The sequence below is a fragment of the Buteo buteo genome, chromosome 19, assembly GCF_964188355.1.
Source record: "Buteo buteo chromosome 19, bButBut1.hap1.1, whole genome shotgun sequence".
Lineage (NCBI taxonomy): Eukaryota > Metazoa > Chordata > Aves > Accipitriformes > Accipitridae > Buteo > Buteo buteo.
The window spans coordinates 24184546-24211599 of record NC_134189.1 but is presented as its reverse complement, the minus strand read 5'-3'; the positions used below and the strand labels follow the sequence as shown (position 1 = coordinate 24211599).

The 27054-nt window shown below is 35.2% G+C and overlaps 1 protein-coding gene across 4 annotated transcripts in view; it reads left to right on the top strand.

The window, feature by feature from the left end:
- Positions 1 to 27054, top strand: part of CCDC91 (coiled-coil domain containing 91) — a 153804-nt gene that overhangs the window by 93883 nt on the left and 32867 nt on the right. For all 4 annotated transcript variants that reach the window (XM_075051692.1, XM_075051689.1, XM_075051691.1 and 1 more), the window contains 3 exons: positions 9426 to 9518; positions 9700 to 9768; positions 11519 to 11695. In XM_075051692.1, the coding sequence (XP_074907793.1) occupies positions 9426 to 9518; positions 9700 to 9768; positions 11519 to 11695 (339 nt within the window). The remainder of the gene's footprint in view (positions 1 to 9425; positions 9519 to 9699; positions 9769 to 11518; positions 11696 to 27054) is intronic.

Below are 27054 nucleotides of genomic sequence, written 5' to 3'. Positions count from 1 at the left end.
TAAGTAGACTTAGGCCCATGTCCTTAATTCTTTTTCTACTCTACTAGATCATGATGTCGCCTGTCATTTGTATGATAAATAGTAATTCGAAATCTGTTGGATGGTGCATGAAATCTTGTGCCCTTTTTTGAGGCACACTCAGAGAAGTACTGGTTTAGCTTCAATTCGAAAACAATTTGCTGAAAGGTCAGTCAGAATAGAAGTTCCATTTGCTAGAACTCAGGGGTTTTTTAAGTTGTATGATGCTTCCAAGAACAGCTTGTGTACAAGCAGAAGACTGGTGTGACAATACTAATGAGCTGCTGGAATGTGATAGATACCTTCTCCAGTATTTGGTTGATGCATTTTGATGTGTTTTGTGTAGCCTTCTGTGGAGAGAACCAGTAAGTGCCCCGGCAATTCCTAAAATGTCGAATGTAAAAAGTACTTGTCTTGTATAGCGAGAAAATTGTTATTTCATTCAGCCACTTAGTTCCAAAGTCAGGAAGTATAATTTTCTATTATTTCAAATTTTGTTTTTTATATCTACTCAAAATGTACAGCATGTTATTTTACAAATTTTTATTCTTTATTTTTTTCCCCTCCTGTAAACAAAGGAGGTTCAGTGTTTTTCCCATCTAATGGTAGTACTTGTGAAATCTATTTAATGCCTGATCTTGAAGGGAGCATATGCAAACTAGATTCTTAGAGAATATTGGATATTTGCATTTTTAGGAGACATTAGCCAATTTTTGCAGTGAGAGTAGTAGGTACTTGAATAATCTTGAAGACTTACAGACTGAAAAACTGAAGACTGGTTCATTAATTCCAACTATGATAGCTTTGGAAATTCTTGAGAGTATTTGTCATGTCCCCTTCTTTGGGCATTTCCTCTCAGTTCTCAGAAATCTTGCACTTTGTAAGATGTGGGAATAATTGTTTATTCATTGCCTCCAAAATGAAGCACTTCCTAGCAGTCATTCCTATTACATTTTCATCTCATTCACTTTGCGCCTAACCTCTCATCCTTAAACACAGTTCATCTAGATGCATCTTTTCAGGCCTGCCGCTCTTCTGCCAAGAGCAAAGTTAGACTTCCTCAGAACTTCTTTATTTTCTGGTAGTTTCTGATTATGCAAAGGGGGAAAGAAAGTATTTATTAGAATCCTGTTGTCAGTTTGAGTCATTCCTAAATTCATAATACCCCCTTGATTTCTGTGTATATAGAGAGAATTAGAGTGAAAAGATCAAGAATCAGCTTTTCCTGTTCTGGGAAGGATTTGTTTGTTTGTTTGTTTGTTTTCCTTAAATCCTGAAAACGTTTGATTTATCCTCACTCTGTGTTTTGGTTTTTGTATGTGTTGACTTTGTATTCAGTATTGCTTAGTATTTACCTCCCAAAGTAAAAGTTACATTGCTAAGATTCAAAAAGGCATATCTGTTTTTTGAAAAAAATGTAAATCCTTACCAGAGTCTTCTAGCTTCATTTAAATCTGCCCACTATTGCAAGCTAGTTAGAGGATGGTTTTGCAGTCCCTTTGCACTGCTAATTAAGCCAGAATACTTTCAGAGCCTCAACCAAAAATCTTATTTGGAAATTGCCTTTGCTTCCTTGGATTTGTCAAGTTCCACTTGAAAGTAGCTCTTTAGTATCAGTTTGTTGTTTTTTCTCTTTCTGCCTTATTCTTATACAACAAGTTTCCTTAAAAGCTTCATTGCTCATTATGAATTTATATCATCAACTCTTGTCAACTGAACAACTAAATAATATAGTATGATTTTTCTCCTCAATTATTTTTCTGTCTGCTATTGTTCAAAAATTATTTTTTTCTTCCCTTTTCTTATCTTCCATTACTGAACATTTTGCTGTTTATATTGCTCATATTTTAGGAGTTCATTTCCTTTTATTTTTCCTGATAGGTGGAGCAATTCTGTGAGAACTAATACAGGCTGTGAAATGAATTAGATCACAAAAACAGAAGGGCTAATTAATACTTTTTTTCCCTTCGTATTTTTACTGAAGTTCCCTATCTCTGTATCCTTAGGACCTCGAAGTTGGTGGATTTTTTAATAGTCTGTATTACTTTGTACGTTTTCTGAGAAAAGTATTTTCATTATTAGATGACTTTGTATAGGTTCTTACTTTATTTATAAAAACAATGAAGCACATATGCAGCAAAATGTTTTAAGCTTAACCTCAGCCTCTGATGTGCCTCAAATTATACAGTTTACATACTGTTTGTATATTGCTGAGTGGAACCCTGACTACGAGTATAACCTTAGTTATTTTATTACCACTATTATAATTTTTCTTTATATTTTCATTGTTTTAACTTTTCTGATTTAATAAAGTTTTGCTGATTCCTGAGCTTTCTCTTAGAAAAGTTTTGCTGCTTTGTTAGCCACTTGGACCTCGAACTGGCAAAAAGATACAGTTCAACCATGCAGTAATAAGTTATAATTTGAGGAAGTGGAAATATGTAACAGATGTTGGAATTCTTCAGACAGATTTTCCACCTTGCGCTGCCAAACACTCAGATGCCACAGATAGTGAGGACAGTGTAGGAAACCAGTTATGATTACCAGATCTTGTCATTTGACTTAGACATAGTTTAGCAGTGGTGAAGAAAAGGTGCAGTATAAAAGAATATGCTGTTAAATATAGCTACCCTTTCTACAGGAGCAGAAAACGATGATTATTGTTTTAATAAGGTTGCCTTTTTCCTCAGGATAATATTTTGAATAGGATGTAGAAATGGGCATATTTTGATAATATTACAAAATCATGATGCTATAACTGTGTACTTTTGTTACGTCATCTCCTTCTCACATAGAGATAATGTTTCCCATGACCTGTGTTTTTTCTTCCTACTGTTAGATTCCTGCATGAGAGATAGAAATAAGAGTTGAATTTTGTGGGTTAAGAAGACTTCTTGTTAAAATAGGTGAACAAATTTGAATTGGTGAATTCTTAAAAAGCCCAATCCAGTGGATTATCAGTCCTGCTGATGAATGAAGTACTGAAACACATGCTGAATGTTTTGAAGGTATTTTTTTCCCCAGTCTTGAGGGACAGGGATTGTTTTACGTCCACATGTAATGAGAGTACAAAAAAAATGTACTGGAGATGAGAGATAGTTTTATGATACCTGTGTTTTAGTCTGGAGAAAAGGAGGCTGAGGGGAGACATTATCGCTCTCTACAACTACTTGAAAGGAGGTTGTAGTGAGGTGGGTGCTGGTCTCTTCTGTCAGGTGGCTGGAGATAGGATGAGAGGAAATGGCCTCAAGTTGCGGCAGGGGAGGTTTAGGTTGGATATTAGGAAAAATTTCTTTACTTGAAAGGGTTGTCAGGTATTGGAACAGGCTGCCCAGGGAAGTGGTTGAGTCACCATCCCTCGAGGTATTCAAAAAGTGAGTAGACAAGGCATTTCAGGACATGGTTTAGTGGGCATCGTTGATGGTTGGACTCGATGACCTTGAAGGTCTTTTCCGACCTAAATGATTCTATGATTCTCTGAAATGATAATTAGTTATTAATAGCTTTAATACAGTGTTTTAGCTGTAAAATATCTCATATTCTGCATTATTTCATTGACTCAATGAATAACTATAATATATACTATATAATCCTACAAAAGATGCTTACCTGAAAGAAAAATGTCATGATTCCTCAGAAATAAATTTAATATATAAAAATAACAAAAAAGACTGACTAGTTGCTATTGTGATTAAATCTGTTTACAATGTCTTCTGTGACTCACATTCCAGGAAAAAAAGAAAGATTTTTTGATTTCTTTTTTACAGGAATCAAGAAAAACCACAGGACCTCTGTATTTATATTTGAATCTACATCAAACGTTTTTCATTTGGAACCATTGCCTAGAGAACTTCTTGCAGGGAGGAAAACATTATAACCTTTTTTTGAATATTTTTGAATGCCTTTTGTTTTAAGTTGATTTTCAGAAGACTCTTCTTGACCCTCTCTTGCTACTTTCCAGAGAGTAGGGTAGAAATATTAGGATTTCTCTCCACTTTGGAATACCACTTTTCTAAAAAGATTGGGTTTTTTCTTTTGTTGGAAAACATTTTCTTGTGTCTATTTGGGCCATCATGTCCTACTACAATTTGTTCTTCAGAATTTTTACACAGCAGAAATTTGCACTCTTAACCCTATACTCCCTGTCTAAGGAATAAAAGGAAGCAAATTATAGCTTTGTCAGAAAGATAGCTAGGTAAGGGTGCTGGGCTATGGAAGTTAGTTCAGGCAAAGTGATGCATTAAAGAGCTATACTAGTTGTTGTACCTAGGCTAAAAGTTTTGGGATCTGGCTGAGTATCTCTGCATAGTGTTCTACTGTCTACTGTGCTTTATACATAACATGCACAATGTGAATGTGCACTCTAGCAAACTTACACTGGCTGAAAACTTTCCTGTTGCACTGAAGTGGAGTTTTCACTGAGATTTATTTTGGCCTCATACTAATTCATGCACCACATTTCCAGTTCAGGAGTTTTAGGGGGTTTTTTCCAAGATTATCTGTAGCCATGACTTTTCATCCATTTCCATTTTTGCACTTTAGTCCAGAGAGTCAGTAAGGTATATTTGTTTAATAACAGCTGGAAAATTGGATTCAAAGCCCCATCATGTTTAGAATTTTCTTACCTGTTTTCTGGTTCTTGGATTGTTGATTAATAAAGGAAACCTTCACTTCAACCTCCATTTAAAAACTCTGTGGACACTGTCTTACAGTCTACACAGGTTAGGTGCTTTTTTCCAAACATAAGGCTCCATAAGTAGGTCTCATCATAACTTTCACAGTAAAACTGGAATAGACTTAATTATTTATTATAAGACTGTTAGGTCTGATGAACTAATTAGCCTGCTTACAGGAGGCTGATCACTCTTTCTTGAAAGCTTTTATTAGGTTTTCATGTTGAAGCACAGGCAATATCCTCTTGACAGGTACAATTACCAGGAGACCTCCAACTTTGACGTCCAGATAAGCCTGAGAAAGTGGCCTCTACAATGCTTGGGAAAGCAAATTCAGTGTATAGATAGCTCAGAGTGGTGCCTTAAGTTTCAACGCTCTTCCTTTTTTCCTTTAATACTGTCTAACAGAGAGAGGAACATGTTCATAATTCTTACCTCTGGAAACTGGGAATGCTGAATGAGATTCATTCAACTTGCATCCTTTCTATAGCTTTTATTCCTGTTGAGAAGGGGAGGGGTTTATGAGTTAAGTTTGCTTAGCGTTGGCATTTATCTCAGTGTTTATGATCTTTAATTCAGCAATGATCTGTATTGGTAAGAGACCTTTACTATAGTTGAACAAAAATCTACAGGCCAAGTAAATGAACCTAAAACATCCTGCTATCTCCTGTTAGCTAAAAATACAAGAGCAACTGAAAGCTCTCAAATGTGTAAGTGCTGAAGTGAAACTGTCACCTTTTATATGTTGTTAACCTTCAACTCCCTTTGATAACTTCATCTGAAAGACCAACTGAGGAAGCACTGACTTTAAATGAAGTTCATTGTGGCCATTTAGTACCAGAGTCCAAAGTCATTCTGCATGCGTCCAGAAAATTAATGTACCTAATGCTTCTATATAATAACTTCTACTTAGAAGGTGTATGGATTATTTTTAATCTGAAGTACAAAGCTACCTGCCCTAATTTAAATACTAGTTCCAGAGGGGTTACAATAGCTTGCTGTGCAGAGACATTTAAACTAACAACTTGGAATTCTATTCATACATTCATTAATCATTTCTTTTGCATTACTGCTTTTTTTTTACAGTCTGTCAGAAAGCTGTCCTTATACAGAAATAGCTAAAATTTCCTTGATTGCTGTCAGAAGAGGGAATGCACAAAAACCTTTACTATACATAACTTCCCACATTTTCTACTCAAGTGTTATGCATAACCTAGATACCCGCGTATGCCTTTGAAAGATCTAGTGCTTCTGTAAAAAGGAATTCAGATGGCAAGGTGGTGCATTCTTTTCTATAAAATGGATTAATAATACCATTGAGCTTGGATTACATCATTTGAATAAGCACAGCTTTCGAGGAGATTCTGTGGCTCCATATGAAGTCTAATACTACTATGGAGCACAGTACCTTGGGAAAATTTCTACATAAGTAATTAAAGTTCTTGGTAAGTAAATAAATTGCTTATTATTTACATGCAGAATGGAAGCTTTCATCCTTTTTATTGTGTCTATGCTAACTATGCAATATGGGCTTTCTGGACTCAAGACTCATTTCAGGGAGAAGCATTTCATGTAATACTTTATTCTGCTTTGTCTACTTCCAGTTACTTATTTCTTTTCATATAATTTATGTAATTTAATTGCTTAAGGTACATTTCGCTCTGAAAAAGAAACCTATTTGGCCAAATATAAATTCTGAAGCCAAATAAACAGTTCTTCTAGGACTAGTACAAGATAATTTGCTTTACTGGGTTGTATGCACAGCAGTTGCAACGTTTGTGATGATATATGAATTTTTAGAACTTTTAGAATTTCATATATGAACTTTTAGAAGTTCAGATATGAAGGTAACCATTTATGGAAGGATTATTCCACATGAATAAACATTTACATTATAATAGGAAAGGACACGCCAAGCTATTCACAAGAGGCTTACAATCTTGAAATTATAAATTTAACGTTTCCGTGAGAAATGGGGATGCTATATAATGTAGAAGAAGTTGCATTGAAATATGCCAGAAGTAATTAGCTTTTATTTTGAAAGCATTCTAAATGTGCTTGCAAATAGTTACCTCTAGTATCTTGAAAAATAGAAACTAGTGTGTTTTTATACACAGGTACAATTCTTAATACAGTTCTTGCTGAATTTCTGTCAATTCCATAAAACTCAAAATGTAATACCATATAGATTTTCTAATCTACCAAGAAAATAGGCGATTCTAAGCTGAATTAAAGTAATCATACTGCAAATGGCAGTTACCGCAGCTTTCTTTTTATTGGTAATTGGTTACTTATTAGGCGACCTTTTTTATAGTTAGTGGCAAGCAAAAATGGTATGTTGTATTTTAAAGATTTCCCTTCCTGCTTCCAGAAGAAGCAAATTGATTTATCTTATACTGCTGTCTTTATTTCCATTTGTTTCGTGTGCTGTATCTCCATGGAACTGATATGTCCAGGTGATGTTAAACTCCTTATTACTGTAACAACCAACTGGAGTAACATTTTCTTGTTTGTACAAAGAGTTTATCTCTGGATTTAGTTGTGCACTCTTCTTTGCAGTGAAGGAGATACATTTTCCCTTCAGAGATGTATTAAAGATTAGAACTTCTCAGGTTTCTGTATGATAAAAAAGTTTTGGTCCCAATACCTGTATTTTTCAGGATAGTAGATCTACCACAGGTTTATGAAAAGTAAACTGCTATGTAGTGAGGTTAGGGTCATGTGGAAGGCCATAGTCATGAAATTATTTTGTCTGTAAGGAGAATAGAAATTAGTTGTCTCCATTGGCCTTGTATACATGTTCTATATTGTATTAATGCAAATATCTCCATTGTTTCAGGACTTTCAGCACGGGCTTGAATGTCTTCTTATACATATATGTAAAATAAAATTTTTAAAACTGTCCAGAAGTTTAAAGACTGAAAATTGTAGTCCCATGGAGAATGTTGTAAAATACATCTGGTAGCTGGCCCATTACGGTGACTTGAAATATGCATACATGGTCTTCATATCTAATGTAGGAATCTGATGGTCAGTCTCAAACTGGAATTAACTGCTTGGAAGTCTTACACTAGAAATTCTAATCTTGCTGAACAAGTTGACTACCATTCTGTTGTGGGTGTTTTAAAGATAGAGGTGATTTTCTCTAATGAGCTCTCCTTAGAAAGTCTCTTGCTGATTCTTGACTGAAGCAAATAAAGTTTCAGTCTTTTAATTGACAACGAGTAAACTTTGAATTGGGGTGTATGTTTGACAAAATATTTGTATATGTTTGTCTTCTGTTCTGTCATTCTTTCAAATGAAAGTGAAGTAACAGATTTGTAGTTTGTGCAGTCAGTCAAGTGAAGAGTCATGGAGATCATTTAAATAATAAAATCCATTTATTGTTTCACCTTTGAGTTACTAGGAAAAAATACTTTCTATAAGAGCCCTGATAGTTAAAGCTAATGTCTGAAAATACTGAGTCCACAAGACAAGTTACTTACACATCATTAAGTATAACCATGATGTGAATTTCACCACTCCTTCCACAGGTGTTTTCCATTAGAATATGTCTGCTCCATTCAGACCTATTTTAAGTAAATTCACAAGGAAATGCCTCTTTACATGTTTATCCTGGAAGGGCAGATAGGTGTTTTATTTTATAAAGCAGTCTAGAAGTTTTCTATTCTATTCTTCAAATGAAAAAATATTTTTCAGAACATAGTATTGCAGTTTGGTAATGTATTTCTAGCTGCCATTAGAGACACTTCTAATTAAAACATAATAAAATTCATGAAACAGAAATGACTGTTTCTTAGAAATGCTGGTGAGAGGGGTATTTGCCTGCATAAGTGTTTGTGTAAAAATGTTATGTTCGTTATATACACTTTTATTAATATAAAACTCTACTGTTACACTTTCATTTTGGTGATCTTCTAAAACATTATTATGTATTGATACAGTGCTTTAAGGTTATAATATATCATCTCTTAAATATCATGTAAAAAAGTGTACTGACTTGCTAGCAATTATCTCACAACAAATATCCAACATAAATAATTTCCAGTAATTTTAGTTTTGGAAAACACCTTTGCTCTTACAGACAAAACCAACATCTTTCAAATGGTTTGCTTGTTTAGTGAAAAGCAGAAAAATGGGTTGTGATTAAGAACAGTGATAGATTATACATTTACATATAGACTACCTGGTCACTTCAGTGTTCATTTTCTCCCTGAAAAAATGTTTCAAGTTACAAGAAGATTAGAAGAAAGGAGCATTCTCTTTTGCTCTCATACCCTGAACTTTGAAAGCCAGGAAATCTCAAATGGTTGAAAAAAAAATAGATTTGCCTTTTGCCCTCTATAAGTGTAACTGAGAGGTAGTATGAGCATAAGTTAAATTCTGCAGCTGTTTAAATCAAATATTTAAAGTGTGGTGTTGCTTGGGCCATCTTTATAAAATTTATAAGTGTTGCTTTTATATAGTGATTTTTTTTTTCCAACTTCTTTCCTAATACTCTTCAGACTGAGCAGAAGTATTAGATAATCAGGAAGCTAAACATTTCTTATTATTGTAATTATTTTTTCATGACATGAAATCAATTAAAGGGCTGCTGTATATGTAATTTAACTGAATTTACATTTTAAGTCATTTTGTAAGCAACTGACAAACCTAAGTGTCTTGGATGAGTTCTTTTTGTCTGTTTTACTAGCAGACTGTGGTTACAATAATAGGAATGTTTTCTCCCAATAGCATCAGCGACTTCTGGACATTTTGGAAGAGGAGAAGGAAGTGCTATCCGGAAAGATAGAAGAGGCTTTGATGCAGCAGTCACAAAAACACAAGGTATTGCTTTTATTTACCAAAAAAAAGGGGTCTGATCTGCACCACGGAGTTCATTGGGAATGATCCTCTTACAATTATTGACAGGAAGAGGAAGCTTTCTCAAGCACTTTGACTGTTTGAAATGACTTTTAGCCACTCCTCTATTGTATATTGCAGTTTTAATTTTTCATAATGTTTACAGGAAGTGCTTGACAAATGTTTGGATGAAGAAAGACAAAGAAGTAAGGAGGCTGTGGCAGCTGCTGCAAAGGTATGTCTTGTTAAGTAATAGACATGCGATGTGGATTCCATGTGTGTCATTACAAATGCCAAGTTCGGCAACTCATTCTTATTTCATAATTAAATTTGTCAAACTCTGTTATCATCTGTGTTTAAAAGAAGCTAGTTCTGTAAATCATGAACATATCTGCTATATCCTATGCCTTAATACAGATAGTCTATGTAACTTCTGTCTAAGATAGACTCTGAATTAGTTTATAACAAGAAGTCATAATATTACAGTTCACTTATTGGTGTTACCTAAGTATCTGGTTTTGTGGTCTTTCAGTGAACAACATCAATGCATCTTGATATGAAGAGCTATGTAGCAGGGTCAACTGATTATCTTAATAAGACAATTAGCACTGTGTCTTAACTTTTGTTAATTATGGTCATTTTCAATGAGAACAGAACTATTTAATAAATCATACAAAAATTTGGACATTTTAACAGGTTTTCAATTATTTTAAGTTGATGTTTGACTAAAAGTGAATATTCACTTTTTTAAATATCATTTCTTTTGTCTATTTCATTATGAAGTGCATTGGGGTTAGGACAGTAATTTTGTAAATGTTAAGCTATCTTTCATTTCTAATACTGATGTAGAATCCAGTACAAAAGTTCAGTTGCATGTAATGATCTGGGAAACTAGTGATGTATGTTACCTAGCACAGTTGATTAGGCTATATTAATCATTTCTGGTACATCTTCATATGTAGTATATGCACACTAGCTGAGCACCTCTCTAAATAACATTCAGTAACACAAGAAACATCTGTTACATGGTTGATAATCTAGGGAAAAATGTGTGTATAATAAAATATCTTAATAGGGCATTTTTTACCTTACATTTTTATTATATTTTATAAATGTCTAAGTAAAAAAATCAAGTCCCAGTGAATTGCAAGAAACATCCTTATAAGTGTAGGTATTTGAGGAACCCAGTATTTTTTGTCATTTAAAACTTCACTTGACCAGTTCCATAATGACCACCAAAGGGTATTGGAATAACCTGTAAGCTTATTAAAATTAAGGGGGGGGGGGGCTGTTTGTCAGCCCATATTTGTTTATTTTAAACTTCAGCCTGCCATTAGTTATTTGTAGATATTATGCAATGATTGTCTTGCTGATATATATACTTGAGTGGCTCAGCAGGTGTAGAGCTGTCCTTGTTACTTCAAATTCAGTGTGTGTCTTCTGATGATATCATGTAATGGTTGAATATAAACATTAAAAAAAAAAAAAAAAGAAACCATACTTTTTGTAGAATGCCTAGCTAAGGAGCTTTCAGAGAGAAGGTGCATTTGTTTTAATTATGTATTGGCTACTTTGCCACAGAAGATGCTTAAACTGGTTTTGGACTTTAGATACTTGTAGATAAGAGCAAGAGTATCTCATATATGGGAATATCAAGCAGTGTAGGGAGGCCCATGACATACCTACTCTTACGTGGTTCCTGCTGCATGTTTTTTGTGTTGGCATTAAACAAACTTGTGTTTTAAGTATGTAGGAATTTAAGATCCTTGCTTGTAACTTTCTTTTTCCATAACTACAAAGTCATTGTCCAGTGGTAATACCTGCTTGGTAGCACCTTAAGATAAGTTTAAGCTCATAGTTCAGAAGTGAAAATATTCATGTCCCATATCTTTTCAGCTCATAGATCTCATTAAAAGAAAACATATATGAGTTAGGCACCCAAGTTGGGTATTTTGGTCATTATCTGTGCTTGATTTGTTTCAAAGGCTGAAAAAGAAGTAGTGCGGGAGACTGTTCTGAAAGCAGTAGAGGAGGAGAGGAGAAATATGGAGAAGATTCATGCAGAAGAAAGAAAAATGTGGGAAGCAGAACGTGACAGACATAAAGAGAAGATTGCCCAGGCTGTCTGGGAAGCCATGCAAGAGCAAAGAAAGCATAATCAAGTTAGTATATTTTGCCCTTCCATGGACCTGCTTTGTCTATTCTATTTTTAGTTTTGAATGTCTTCCTAATGTTGTGCTAGATTTTCTTGTGACATCTATCATTCATTAGTGCACCTAGTTGATATTTGCAATGCACAGCAATCTTGTTAATTTATCATCATCTGGACTATGTGTATGGAGAGAAGTTGGCACACACAGAACAAAATTCCTGCAACCTTTTCAGGTATGTATATTGAAATGAGATGAATCATGCCCTGTAAGTGCCTGTTTTTGTCCACTGACTTCAAAAGAATTCCAAGATGACTAGCTCAGATAGTGGCATTTATGTTGTAGACAGTTTAGGTGACTCTTTTATACCTATGGAAGAGAAAAGCTGTTATGTTTGTTCCTTATTCTGCTGGAATTCCATTATCTCTCTTAGTAAAAAGATACTTTTTCTAAGACAAAAAATAAAATAGGTACAAAATAAAGAGAAGTTTATAAAAATTGGAAACCTAAACCAGTAATGAACCAGAAATGTTTCCAGAGTTACTTTTTAGAGAGGTGCTTCTATAAGGATAATTGTACGTCACTTAACACAAATTGAGAGGGACACTCCCAACATTACTTTTAACAATTGTAGAAATTACAATACATTATAATGGCAGTTAAATTACTCTTCCAAAAGTTGAATTTTGTAGTCTCTGATGCTGGAGATATCTGGGGGAACAGCCTGTAAATTCACTGATTTCTTGGTGGCATACTCGAATGTTATAGTCTCAAGAATTTTAAACAAGATAGGTTTCATTCAGTTGTTGGAACTTGATATTACTATATTTTTTAATGTCCTGAATAACAACAACAACAACAAGACCTTTAGAATTCAAAGTAAAATAGAAATAAAATAGCATATCACAGAAGTTTAAAAATCAACTCTTTGGAAACAGACCCATTTCCCTTTCCAGCATTAAACAGAACTACTAACCTCATACATAACTAAACAAAATGTTGTTTTTTGATGCTAAGCCGTTATTATACTGTGTTACTTACATTTTTAGTGTAAATAGAATGATTTTACTTTGTGTATGGCTTGTTTACTGCTTTTTAATGTAAAGGTATCAAGTGGTAAGATACTAGTTTTCAAGGCTGTCATTTTACTATATACCGATGAGCCTTCAGGCATTCAAACTCTTCTTTACAACAAAAAGATAAGCAGCTGACTTCAAAGCTAAATGCAAGCTGAGGAAAATTGCTTGGGGTTTAGTTAGATACAAATAATTTAGACTACCCAGAATGAGAACTGGTACCAGTGGTGTAGAGAATCTGTTAACAGAAGGGAGAGCAATGAAGTAGTTGTTTACTACAGTAAAGAAAAACACAGCAATTTTATAGCTTGTGGAACATGAAGAGATAATAGGAGGACTATGGTAATGAAGATCGAGGAGAGTTTTGATGAATCCTGAAGGTTTTTGGTGAAGGAGTCCCATAGCTGGATGCATGAGGTTGGCCAGGGTTCTATATTCATGGATTTGGGGAGCATGTAAAATGTCCCAGGGGTGGGAGAATGGTGGATTAAGTTGACATAGTGACTCAGGGTAGGTTTACCTTCCCTGGGGAGTGTACTGCCAGAGTTTCTTGTTGTTGATACTGCCTTTGAAGTTGTCACAAGACAGGATGATATTAGAAGAAGTTTAATATTGATGGATGTATTCTTTCAGACAAAGTTTTAAGTATACTGAGATGTCAGTGGTTTTCTGAGGAAGAAATTCAGGCCTTTCAAAAGGGCAGATTTTTCAGCTCAAGCTGCTAGTTGATCAAGTAGTTGATAGTGTTGGAGTATCTAGTGGTGTACTTGTGACAGTGAGTAGCACTGAGGTATTGGAGAGTGTTGTGATTAATTCTCCTGTAAATATCTTGCTCTTGATGTAGTCATGTGGCATTAGTTAATTCCATCTTTTTTAATGCTGAATAGCTCTGACAACTTTGATAGTAACAGTTATATGATGATTTCTCCTTTGAGTTAGGTTCATTTTTCAAATACCAAATCCATTTTCAGTTGAGGAAAATGCAGCTTTCTCTTGAGATTTCCAAAATTCTCTCACATAAATGTATAACATATTTGAAGTTATACCCTTTATTCTCTGATTAACAAGTACAAATTCTTTTGGGAGAACAGACTTTCACGTAGAAATTTGTTTCTTGAAGAAATTTTCACGTGTTACCTCCGCCAAGAACTTGCCTGACTCCTTTAGGCCACTGGTATTGTAAACATACAACTGCTAAAATTCTCTGTCTGACAACAAAAGTAGTACTGCAGAGCTAATGTGCCAACTGATAGCTTATATACGGTGTCAGATGTGACTTTAGTTTAGCAATGAAAAACACTTGGGACTGCTGGCAGTTTGTGTGTGGACATTAATTTTTCTGAGTAAAGCCTTCAACTCAGAGTTGTTTCTTATTTATTTATTTTTTCTGTAAGATTTCTCTTTCAAGAGCTATAACTGCATTATTGACTTTCTTGCAGTTATTGTTTAGACAACATAATCTGTCAAGTCAGCTCTATAATGGCCAAAAGTAAAACATACAGTCTAACATTTTAGACAATGAAATGTAAAATTGTGGCCGTGTGATGCTTGCCTCATTTAGTTCTTTATGCTGTGCTGTATAATTCTTTATGCTTCCTGCTTCAAAATTGTCACCTGATACTATTCTTATGTTTAGTACCAAGTAATGAAACAACTGAGTGTAGCTGAATGTAAGTGAACCATGGAAAATAATCTTTTGGTATCAGACATATAAAAAGAGCTTTAAGAGCAGTACTGTTATTTCAAGGAGATCTTTCTGACTAACGCATGATTTTGGAACATAATACTAGGAAAGAGAAGCCTGACTTGTTTTTAACAAAACTTCTCTTAGTTTATCTTCTTCATCACCGGAGGAGATAATCTGTGTGTGAGAAAAGATATTTTTATATTTACCTTTCTGTCTTTTTCTTTTTTGGTCTTGTATCACACTAGTAATTGTCACAGAAACCTAGATTAAAATTTAGTTTTATTCTGCTGTAAATTAATTTGAAGAGACTTGCCTTACTGATTTGAACTAAAACAAATAAATTAAGCATAGTATTAAAGAGAAGGAATTTCCCTTCACTAACACTGTAAGTCTGCAAAATTGAAAGATCTTTCAGGATAGTTATTACAGTATTAATGGAGGTCAGCATAGTCTTCTGCAAATAGGTGAGGCAGAATAGCTTCCAGTCGTGGCACCCATAAGTAACTCTAGGAATAATTAATGGAGAAATTTGAAGACATTCAAAATTTTATGATTTTCTTTGAGACACAAATGTACTTCATAATCTATGTGTTTTAAATATATTTTGGTCTGTGTCAGAGTTGAATAAGAACAAAACAGAAGAAATTGAGACCCCAAATTTGACAGCCAAACAGGACCTCAAGAGAATTGTGAATCTGGTAGTAGAAGCTAGGGTACAGTGTCAGGAGACACAGAGAATCATAACCAAGAACATACAACCCTGACCTTAAGAAAAAGAACTTCTGCCAAATGGCTGCAAATTAAGAACAGAGAAGATGCACATCAATGTAAAACACTGAAAAGTAAAACTAGAAGAACCATTAGGGAAAAGGACACTGTCATATGCATGGGGCAAGAGTTGATAAACTAGATGGGAAAGACGTACTTTAAAAACTGCAGCACCATTACATATCTGTAAAATATTTGAATCATGAAAATGAGGGAAAATAAATTTCTGTGTCATAATGGTATGAATTCGTTGGCTTCTCCTTTGCCTTCTAGACCAGAAAAATATGTTTAGGAGTTTTGATTCTTTGATTTAAGGGAGGAATTTACTATCCACTGATGTTCTTTATAGAATAAAAGATGTTATTTTTTCACCAGTTTTTAAACACATGCGCTAAAAAAAACTTGTAGAATTTGATTATGTATGAGAAAGCAATTGGAAAAAAACTTAAAGTATGCTAGTTAACATTCTTCAGTCAGGCAATTTTAGCATAAGAACAACAAAGCTTTGAAGATCACAGTTCTGCTGAACCAGGTGGTGAGATTTCCCTTCATCTTCTAAGTAATTTGTTTAAAAGAAGAAAAGATGAGTGTTTACTGTGCAGGGATGATACAGGTAATTTTTTAGACTTTTGTTTTTGTTGCAGAGTGGCCAGGAAGGAGAGCCATAGTAGATGCAAATGTGGAAGCTTTATGCAGATTGCTGCTACTTGTTAGATATTCATGCTTGACAAAACTTTGTCCTGAAAAATTGTTTATCCTCAGTCAGATAGATGTTGAGTCTGCAGATAAGAGATGCTCCTTCCATATAAGATTTATTTTAATTTAACATTGCCAGAGAAAAATCTGGGGACTTGGGGACAGTTTAATAAATAACTCACGATTAATATCAAGTATTTTGTTACCAAATATGAAACAGCAGAGTAAAGATAAACTAACAGTGCAAGTAGGAACTAAGACATACTGAGTTAATGTTTCAGCTTGATGGAGTAACTTTGACATACCCACTTCTTCTTTTTTAAGAAATTAAAGGATTAAAGTAACGTGAATATTGCATTTGTTTTCATGAAAGCTTTGACTGTTCCATTACTTGGGTCTTTACTTAGAGACATGGGATTTTTTAATTAAATTGAAGATATTGTCTTTGAAGCCTTATAACTCTGAAGGGATAAATGAGATGTATTACATCACCAAGAAAATGGTAAAAGTTTTTCTAGAGCACTGTCTCAAAAGGCTGTAAGGTATTAGAAGTCCAAAAAACTTTCCTTTTGTTTGAGACTGGCAGCATCTTCAGGTTTTATATATGTGTTATCCAGGTGCTTAGTGCTTTTATAAAAGAGATTCTCTCCCCCCATTCAGAAGAGGTTTCTTAGTTTTGGGGAGGGTGGGCTTGCATTTTATATTGGGGAGAATAAGCTGTCCTTCTTGAAAGAAATTAGTAGTCTTTTGATTAAAGGTAATGTTCATTTGCACAGTAACCTCACGATCCTTTTACGATACATTGAAAAGTCATTATAGATGAGGAATTCATATATTCAGCAGGCTAGATGTAGCCTGGCATGTCTCCAGTATTTTCTTTTTTATTTTTGATACATTGTATGGCATTTTTCACAGTGGCAACTTCCCTGCAAGGCGAGTTTAATATGTCTGGTAGTTGTCAGTGTTGAGAGGAATGCTTGGTAAAATTCTTCCACTAGAATTTTTTTTCTAGAACACTTATTTGAATAAAAAAGTCATTACCCTCTAGATACGGAGAAACTATAATGGGTAATTTGGCTGAAGCAGTAGCTTTTTCCCAGAATTCAAAATTGCAGTAAAGCTCTTGGGGTACAACTATAAACTTCAGTGAAAAAACAATGGACAGTGCTCTCCATTGTCATCTTCTTTCTGCTTATTTTTACTCTTTGAAATAAATCAAAAAATTCTTTGGGGATATGGGATGATGAGATCCATACAATTTTGGATAAAAGAGAAGGATGATATATTGTATTTATAATTAGTGGACAATGCAGAGTAGCTATAGCAGTAGATGCTGTAGCTATAACGCTATCATGCACAGAGCTCTCTGCATGGTAGTTGTTTTTACATTTTACAAAGGTAAATACTCAATTACATAAATGAGGTGAAATCTGGGGGGGGGCGGGTAGGGGGAGAGAAGTAGCAAAAGACACTAAAGAGAATTTGTGTACCACAATTTTTGTTTTAAAGAAAATTCATTGAAAGTAAAATGAAAGCTGGCAGCTGCAGGGTGAGCCCTGGAAATTCAGGTCCATGTCATAGCTTGAAATTAATAACTCTCCTAAAGCACTCGAAGCAAAGAATCACCTTTATCATTTCCTGAAGGGTTAAATTTAAAATGCTATGTATAATCTACTGTAGTTTACCCTAATTCTTAAGGGAAAAAGAGCCCGAGTTCATCATTGCCATAATCCACACAGTAGATACATTAGAGACTCAAGTGTTCTGAAGGCTGCAAGTAATTAGAAAAAAAAGCCTTTAATTTATTAAAAGAACTAACATAAACTCTGCTTCCACTTGGACATGAGCAAAAGCACTAAGGCAAAATGATCTTACCAATGGGAAAGTATTTCAGGAAAAGTGAGGCTGCAGTGTTTCATTCAGCCAAGCCACAACTGAGATATACTGAGATATACAAAGAAAAAATATTTTTGCAAGAAAAGTTAACTAAAAGGCTTATGGAAAATAATGTCAACTTCCCACTAGTCTTTGCTGAGTAAATCTCTAAGCATTCAAGACAGTTGAATATGTTCACACTCCTGAGGGTTCATGTGGTGGTGTTCTTCACAGAACAATAAATTTGCAATTCATGATCTTGGAATGTATTAATATATTTTACTGGCAAACATCTAAATAGTTGGGAAAAAAAATGATTCTTGTGTACTGTATGGGCTTTAAAGTATGTTTAATGTTTTTCCATGAATTTGTGAATACCAGTATATGCCATTGCTTAGAAGGTAGAAGCAAAATGTCTAGAACACATGATGTTTAATCCTAAAAATTGATTGGCTACTTAATTTTTACATTATTAAAACTTTTTTGGTATTCATGCTTATCTGGTTGAGGGAGTGCTTCTGTTGATAGTTTTGGCAAGTGTGAATCAATTTTGTATTGAATGTCTTAAGGATTTCCACACCTGGTCATATATAAGCGAACAGAAGATAAGTAAGTGAAAACATGAAGGTGTTGGCTGTATACTTAAAGAACTGGCTTTTGTTTCTTTTCTACTATTGCTTAACTTAACTGTTAATTTTTTGTTGAAACTTACTATTTGTCTAAATATTTCTCCTCATTGCCCTGTACTTGAGAAGGTTGGAAGAACTACTAAATAAAAAAGTTTGTCTGGAAAGTTATTTCGCACTCTAGCTTTCAGTCAGATTTATTAGCTGTGGAATGGCCCTTTCTTAGCCCTATAATCTGTAAAAACCACTTCTTTTTTTTTCTTGTGAGTCAAATCAGTAGGTGTATAATGAATATTTTGCATGATAGTATGAGGAAAAAAGAATATATATGGGGATTATATATTTGTCTTACCTTTTTATTGTCCATTAAGACTACTTTTGCAAATAGATTCCCTGACTTATCTTTTTTAAGTGTAAAAAATATGGGATTTTGTTTATTGGCACCACAGTTTCCTTGCCTTAAAAAAACAGAGAATATTGAGTGCAAGTGCATGCCCCTTTCCTGATTTTGAAATCTGTGAATGAATTTCATCTTGTGCATCTACTTATCTGTCTTTATTTTCTTCATTTGTTGTACACCATAGTTTCCAGGGTTGTCCTTGCAGAACTTTTCTCCTTTCATCTCTTGTAATCTCTTTCTATCCTGTCTGTTCATCTCTTTCATACATACACTTTCTCCTGAACTGCTTATGTGTAAACATACATTCAACTGCTATTCCCATGATGATGTTGCAAAAATCTGTTTCTTCTTCTACCACTTTAAGTGATGTGTATTATGATATTCCCTACAACTTTATTATTAAACCATCATACTCTTTGTAAGATAGAGCTCTTTTCCAATGATCTATGCCTCCTGTAACTTGCAGAACTTGCATCTTGGTTCTGCATGATGCAACAGGCAATCTGGTAATTTTGGCAAGGCAGAAGATAGGCTAGTTTGGGAACCCCTATGTTGTGGAGAGACAAGATACCACTGGGTAGCTGCTCAGCAGTAGTTTTCTGTGGTATTCCATCATATTATGCATCTTTAGCAGGATGAGGAACTATTGCCTCCCTAGGTTTAGATTTTCTGTGCAAGAATGCCACTTGGCTCATATCGAATTTGGAAGCCTAACTCTCTTTTTCCTCAATACCCACTTTGAGCGCTATTTCTGTCTACATGAAAAACACTGATAAATCTCTTTGATATCACTTTATGAATGCATTGCTGTCACTTGAAATTCAATAGGTATCTTAGACTTTCCTTTCTTCTTTCCCACTCTCCAAATACTTTGGTACCTTCAACACCAACCATGTTGCTTGTTACTCTGGACTGTATCATGGGGGTTTCTTCAGATCTGATTGTAAATATAATTGTTTACATGTTGCTGGCCATTTAGGCATCATATCTGTAAGACATGATATATCATATCTAACAACATAGGTACAGTCTTCATCCAAGCTCCCACTTTTCCTGTTTTAATGCATCTTTTTTTCCTGTCCTAACAATTATAGTTTGTCCTTTCAGAATGCTGCCATAACGATCACTTTCCAGCCCTTTACGTTGGCTTTCCATCACTCTTTTTGTTAAATAGACTGTAAACTGCTTTTTGTCTCTGCTTCAGTTTGCTTTTGTGTCTCTCTCATCATTATTGACTCTATTTATAGTATTTGTTACTAGGATATCAACTTTTACCTATAAAACATACATGATATTGGCATTGCTTTCCCTTATTTTATGATGCTTTTGTACTTGGGAGGATTTCCATGTGACGTATATTAATTTAATTTCCATAAATACATCCTCAAAACTCTTCTTATCTATGATGTACAGAGTATTGAGTGCATTGCGAGTGAAGAAAATATAAAATAGTATCAGCTTATCAGTCCTCCTTTGTCCATTTGTTATTTGTTTCATCTTATACATAGGTTACAGAATCCTATGGGGCAGGCACAATCGGAAATACTCCATTCATTCTATGTTTCTGAAGTACCCAGCAAAATGGCATATTTGGTATTGCAATTCCAAGAATAACTTTGTTAGACTTTGTAGGATTTTGATTGGGTGGAAGAGTGTTAAACTTGGGAAGAAAAAAAGATTTTTTTTCAGCAACAGTCCTGGACTATCATAACATTGCTGTTCATGTTCAATATCTTGTGGATTCATACAAGAAGTCATTGGGTTTTTTCTCACTATTGTGATTCCTACCCAAATAGACAATTGATAATATAGTATCACGTAATGTGCTGGAGAAGAACTTGCTCTTCAGAGGACCTCTTCTCCAATTTCTATTGCCTTTACTATATTGTTCAACTTTCAGTGGGAGTGTTTGCTTACATTTCTCTCAAGAGGATATCCAACCATTATGTTCAGTTTTCACTTTCTTCTTGTTTTTCCACCTTCTTGCAGAAACATTAGTGTGTCCAGTGTTTACGGAGACCATGGTGATTCCATAAGAACACAGAAAAACATTTTTTATTAAAAGAAAATGTTGTGTAATCTTGAGTGTGTGAGGAAGCACACAACTTAGTAGCACTGAGTGGAAAGAGATCCCTGCCATTAGATCAGTTTAGTTTTTAATATGCTTGCAAAGTCTGGAAAAGGAGCAGTCCACTGCATGCAGACTTTAACCATGTCTGACTTCAGAAGTAGTTTGTAGTAGTTTATAACCACAGACATTATAATTTGAGGGTTACTATTTTCTGAAAAACCACTAACATTGCAGTCTGTGGCTGCATTTCCTAGATAAAACTTAGTACTGCTACCTGATCCTTGTGTGGAAACAAAAGAATTTTCCTATAAAATTGCAAACCATCATATGGCTTTTTTTTTCTTTTTTCTTTTTTTTTGTTTTTTAAATACTTACTGGAGCTCTCTGGTATATACAGTACACTGTTTTTTCTTTCTGTCTTCCTGCAGATATATATTTTGTGATTATGTGGTTTTGAGTGCTAATACATGGTTGAATATGATTTGTCAGTTGAGTACTTGAATAACTTTATTTTATTTTTTATTAGGTATTCTAATCTTTTAACCGGTGTCAAGCAATGCTCTACCCTTTTTAGCTGAAGATGAAATAAGGGCCAACTTTTACCTTTGCAACCAAAATCTAAATTAGGATAAAATCTAAAGGTAGATATAGATGACAGGAAAGAGCAAAGAAAGAGATGAACGAGAAGTAAGCACATATGCTGACAGGATGTACATGCAGCTAAGACTTTGTTAAACAGCAGTGATAGGTAATATCAGAATTTAGATAATCTGCATATCAGTTGATAATTTACTGTAATGACTGACAGAAGTAGGGCAAAGACAGACAGTGACTTTGAGAACTTAGAGGAGAGCACTTCGAGAAGGGTCATACAGAAGGAGTGAAGATTCTTTTCACAGAAGGAAAAACTAATATCACTAATTAATTCAAAGGATAGGGAAAAAATACATGACTGAATTGGCTGGGGGACTGGATGTTGTATGATGTTTATTCTTTGAAGCCTTCTGAAAACCAGATAGAAAGGATAAAAGAGTTTCCTTCCCAGTTCATTGATACCACAGCAAAGCTGTCTTTTCATAGTCTTTAGCGGTCTGCCATTGTTACAGAGGTCTGCATTTGCCCATTGTGAGCTGCAAGTAAGGGATAGTGCAAACTAAATCAGCCAGTTCAGTGTTGTTGTTAGTGATTGTAGTGTCCCTTTTTAAGACATAAGCCTGGGAAGAAAGCTGTGCATTTTCTTGTACTATTTCATTTCTCCTGAATTAGTGAGCAGGATAATGTTTAAAATCAGTTGAGAAACAGGCAATCAAATCACAGAGTAATAGAACTATGTGATTCCTCCTACAGCATGGTTGGTGAAGTTTAACCACCAAAAAATAAAAGTGTTCTGGAGTATTACCAGGAGTCTAGTAAATGGGATGAAGCCCACTAAGTACAAGTCTTTGTCTGCAGCCATATGAGATTGTGCAGTCTGATGGCTACATGATCTGTCTCTTGAATTACCATTGTCATGGCAGACTGTGACTCTTGAGATAATTTTCAGGTTATAAGTATAGTTAATATGTATCTGAAATAGTGAGATTTCAGTTTTGGTTTCATTATGTACCTTATATTAATTTTGTATTATGAAGTAATAAGTGTTTATATATTCAGAAGATATATCAGTACTTTTGGTTAACTAGAATATGGTAGATGAAGCATAGAATATCTTAGGTTGGAAAAGACCCTTGAAAGACCATACAGTCCAACTGTTAACCTTGCACCACCATGTCCCTAAGCACCACATCTACACGGCTTTTAAATATCACTTCCTTGGGCAGCCTCTTCCAGTACTTGCCAACTCTTTTGGTAAAGAAATTTTTCCTAATATCCAATCTAAACTTCCTCTGGTGCAACTTGAGGCCAGTTCCTCTCATCCTATCACTTGTTACTTGGAAAAACAGACTGACCCCCACCTCCCTACAACCTCCTTTCAGGTAGTTGTAGGGAGCGATAAGGTCTCCCCTCAGTCTCCTCTTCTCCAGACTAAACAACCCCGGTTTCCTCAGCCGCTCCTCATAAGACTTGTGCTCTAGACCCTTCACCAGCTTCATTGCTCTTCTCTGGACACACTCCAGCACCTCAAGGTCTTTCGTGTAGTGAGGGGCCCAAAACTGAACACGGTATTCAAGGTGCAGCCCCACCAGTGCTGAGTACAGGGGGATGATCACCTCCCTGCTCCTGCTGGCCACGCTATTTCTGATACAGGCCAGGATGCTGTTGGCTGCCTTGGCCACCTGGGCACTCTGCCAGCTCATATCCAGCCGGCTGTCAACCAATACCCCCAGGTCTTTTTCTGCCGGGCAGCTTTCCAGCCACTCTTCCCCAAGCCCATGCAACGCTACAAGCTTGTTGTGACCCAAGTGCAGGACCTGACACTGAGCCTTGATGAACCTCATACACTTGGCCTCGGCCCATCGATCCAGCCTGTCCAGATCCCTCTGTAGAACCTTCCTACCCTCAAGCAGATCAACCCTCCTGCCCAGCTTGGTGTTGTCTGCAAACTCACTGAGGGTGCACTCGATCCCCTCGTCCAGATCATTGATGATGATATTAAACAGAACCAGCCCCAACACTGAGCCCTGGGGAACACCACTTGGGACCGGCTGCCAACTGGATTTAACTCCGTTCACCACAACTCTTTGGGCCCGGCCATCCAGCCAGGTTTTTACCCAGCAAAGCGTACTCCCGTCCAAGCCATGAGCAGCCAGTTTCTCCAGGAGAATGCTGTGGGAAACGGTGTCAAAGGCTTTACTGAAGTAAAGCTCTGTTTACTATGTTCACTTAAAAATAAACTTAGTATGTGGTATGGCAATTGTTCTTATTCAAATTTTGAGTCATCCACTGTGTAATTAGAAAATCTATATAAGACAAAAGAAAGCACAGGGATTAAAGAAATGGGAATAGCTGTTCAACATACTAGCTATTCCCGGTACGTTTTGGAATAGGTATTTGCTTTTTGAAATATTGGGATTTTGGAATATCCACTGATTCAGGGTTATTCAAATTTTTCTGAACTGCTGGATGCTGGGAATATATAGAAAAACTAACATTTGTGCTGTAGAGTGAGGCATTGAAAAACAGTAAGGGACTCAGCTGGATTCTTAAATCTTCCATTTTTTGGAATTTCTAGGGAAGCTAAGAGGACCCTTGGATCTCATTATAAAACTCTTACTTTGTAAGTATTGTGAATGTGACAAAGGGAAAAAAAAAAAGAAAGTAAAAAGTTAAGGCAACTTCTTTACTTAATAGTATAGAGGTAATCAGTAATGTTTTGTTCCTTGTGGTAAAAAAATAAGGGTATACAATGTTAGAAAATATTTTTTTATCACCTTGTTGCTCTTGAAATAAGTATTGGTAACAAAAATTAAAAACTAGCAAAGTTATGGTATGCTTTGCGTATTGCCCAAACAGGCTGTTATACAACTTTGCTTTCACTGTTACCCGTAACAGTATATTCTTCAGAGAATTAATACTGGTTTTAGTTTTGGGAACTTGCCGTTGTAAATGGAAAAGAATTCTTTCCAATTTTATTTTTTCTGTTTTAATCCTGGTGTAATAGAATAGTTTTCCATAAAAGTATTGCTGATGGTTCCTGTGGTTTATTTTAATAGACTTGTAGAATTTAATTGTATTGTTATTTGGACTTTTGCTTGTACAGTGTTTCAAGTAGCATGATATGAAGGAAAGTTAACGTACTTTAATTGATTGTAAGCATTTTATTGATGTAAAATTTTCTATGTACTAAGATATATAGCACCTTATCAGTTCTGTTATTTGCTTTTAAGAGTTTAATGGGGTAAATGATGGGATTTTTTTCCATTCTAATACAAGACAGTATTTTGGGACCTTTGGACAAATGAAGCTGGCATGAGAATATAGTTATAAGAACAGCATATTTCTATAATATGTAACTTTCTGCTACTTTTTCTGTTAGTCTTGCCAGAGTTCTGTAGTGAAAGAGACCTTTGTCTCAGGATTTTTCTTCGGTAAACTGAATTAAAGTAGAAAAAATGATAATCACTTTTCACAACTATGGTTTTTCATATTTGCTGTATTCCAGAACATTGGGGACTACATTGTTGCGCATTTCAAATTTGGGATTTTAGACTTTTTCTGTTATAAAGATAGCAGAAGGATAGTTTTGCAGAAACTGTTCAGTTTTGGCTGAAAAGGAGTAAATAGCTAAAGGTAAGAAATAACATTTCCTTTTTCAGTTGAAACGCTTTCACTGGTCTAAGTTACCAGCTCAGGAAACAACTTCCTGCACCAAAGCCGGTGCATCCAGTGTTTGGTGTTTGGTCCAATTTAGTGGTGGTATTCTTCATTTTGTACACTAATAGCATATGGTTAAATGCCACTCTTACATGTACAGATGAATTATGTAACTTCATAAATGCCTTCTGCTTCCAAAACCTTAGAATTCCACCTGTTCTCCAGAGTGAATCCATTCAGTACTGTTGAGTTCCTGCAAAAATACTTTCTGCAAAGATGACAGAATAGTAAAGCACCAAGAATGCATAAGTTAGCATTCTGAGATTCTGTATTTAAAGCAGGTGTCGCTGTAGGTTGACAAATGTTTCTTAAACCAGTAAAGACAGCAATAAAATGGTTGTCATTCTATCTCACAAACGTTTGTAAAGTTATGTATTTCTCCTTATGTCAGTCATTATTCCCATATAAATAAGCATGGTGCTTTAACTGAATACTTTCAATACTTTAAGTACTGCAGCAAAGTAATTGATTTCTTCTAAACCCGACAGTGTATGTACAAGGTAGACTCAGTCATTTTGACAAGAGCCTGAAAGCCTGTGAATAATTAAATCCAAAAAAATAAATTAAGCTATCCTTGATTTTTATCTTTTTTCTTACTGAAGTGGTGAAAAATGTTTTTTAGTTTTACTGTCTGTGTAGAAACTGTGTTGCTTAGTAGGCATTATTCTGATTTAATATTTAGTTAATAATGGATGATGGATCGCATCTGATAGTGTAGCATATAGGAAAAGAAAGAGTTTGAACTTTGTTTAGACCTTTGGTCCTTGGCCAGTAGAGATCGGGGGGGGAGGAGCGGGAAGGAAAAACCGTAGACCAACCTTCCCCACTCCCACAAATCCTAGTTGTAAATACGTATCATAAAATGTCTGTATTACTCTGCAGTCAAGCAAACCTATAGACAAATCTTTTCAGCACCTGCTAGTAATGCAGTGTTATGTCTAATCGGTGAACAGTAATAAGGAGGAGGGTCAATGTATATTTACTTCTCATTTTCAAAAAGTTTTGATTAAAAAAGAATCATATATGTGAATAAATACACTAGAAGTCTTGGCGTGTTCCTTTTTGAACCATAGTTTTTTTCCATTATTTCAATTTTTTTTAATTTCCATTTTTCCATGGCTGCATTGCTTTGAGTTTTGTAAAAGTCTGCACTTAGAGGGAAATTGAGATTCATCTTTTCCATGTGCTGCCCTCCAAACCCTCCCTCAGAGCAGGTGCAACATGGCCTGTCTGTTTTGCTTACCCATTCATTTTGTTATGCACTGGATCCTGAGTTCAGCTATCTCTGTGGTGCATGGCTGTGGTGCAGTAACAGCGGAGGTGAATTTTGGCCCATAGAAAAAAATAACGTAACAACATTATTTACAATTTCTATGAATATTGCAACAGTTACCAGGGTTTTTTTCACCAATTTTTATGCATGTATTTTTGAAGGACTGTGGAGCTTCTTGCCAAAAAAAACCCCAAACCAAACACCCCCCCCGCTCCCCCCCCCCCCCCCCCCCCCCCAAAAAAAAAACCCAAACCTTTTTTTCTGAAGTAATATTTCTGAATAGCTATTAGGAATACAAATACGGCATATTTGTATTCTTTAAAAAGAAAAACAAGTTTCATCCTATGAAATTCTGATTACATCTTACTGTTTATGCTAAACGTGAACGCACTAAGGAAGCTTGGTGATCCTGATAATAGAAGCGCATGTCACAAATCCCTGCTTCGTTCTACAGGTGCACTAGTGTTTCTGATTTCTGAGACACTCCGTCTCCCTCTCGGTCTCCCCTCCAAATCATTTAACATTGTGTGATTATTTTTACTGGATGTTTTGTAGCTTTCTGAAAATGTTACATTTTGGTATGGT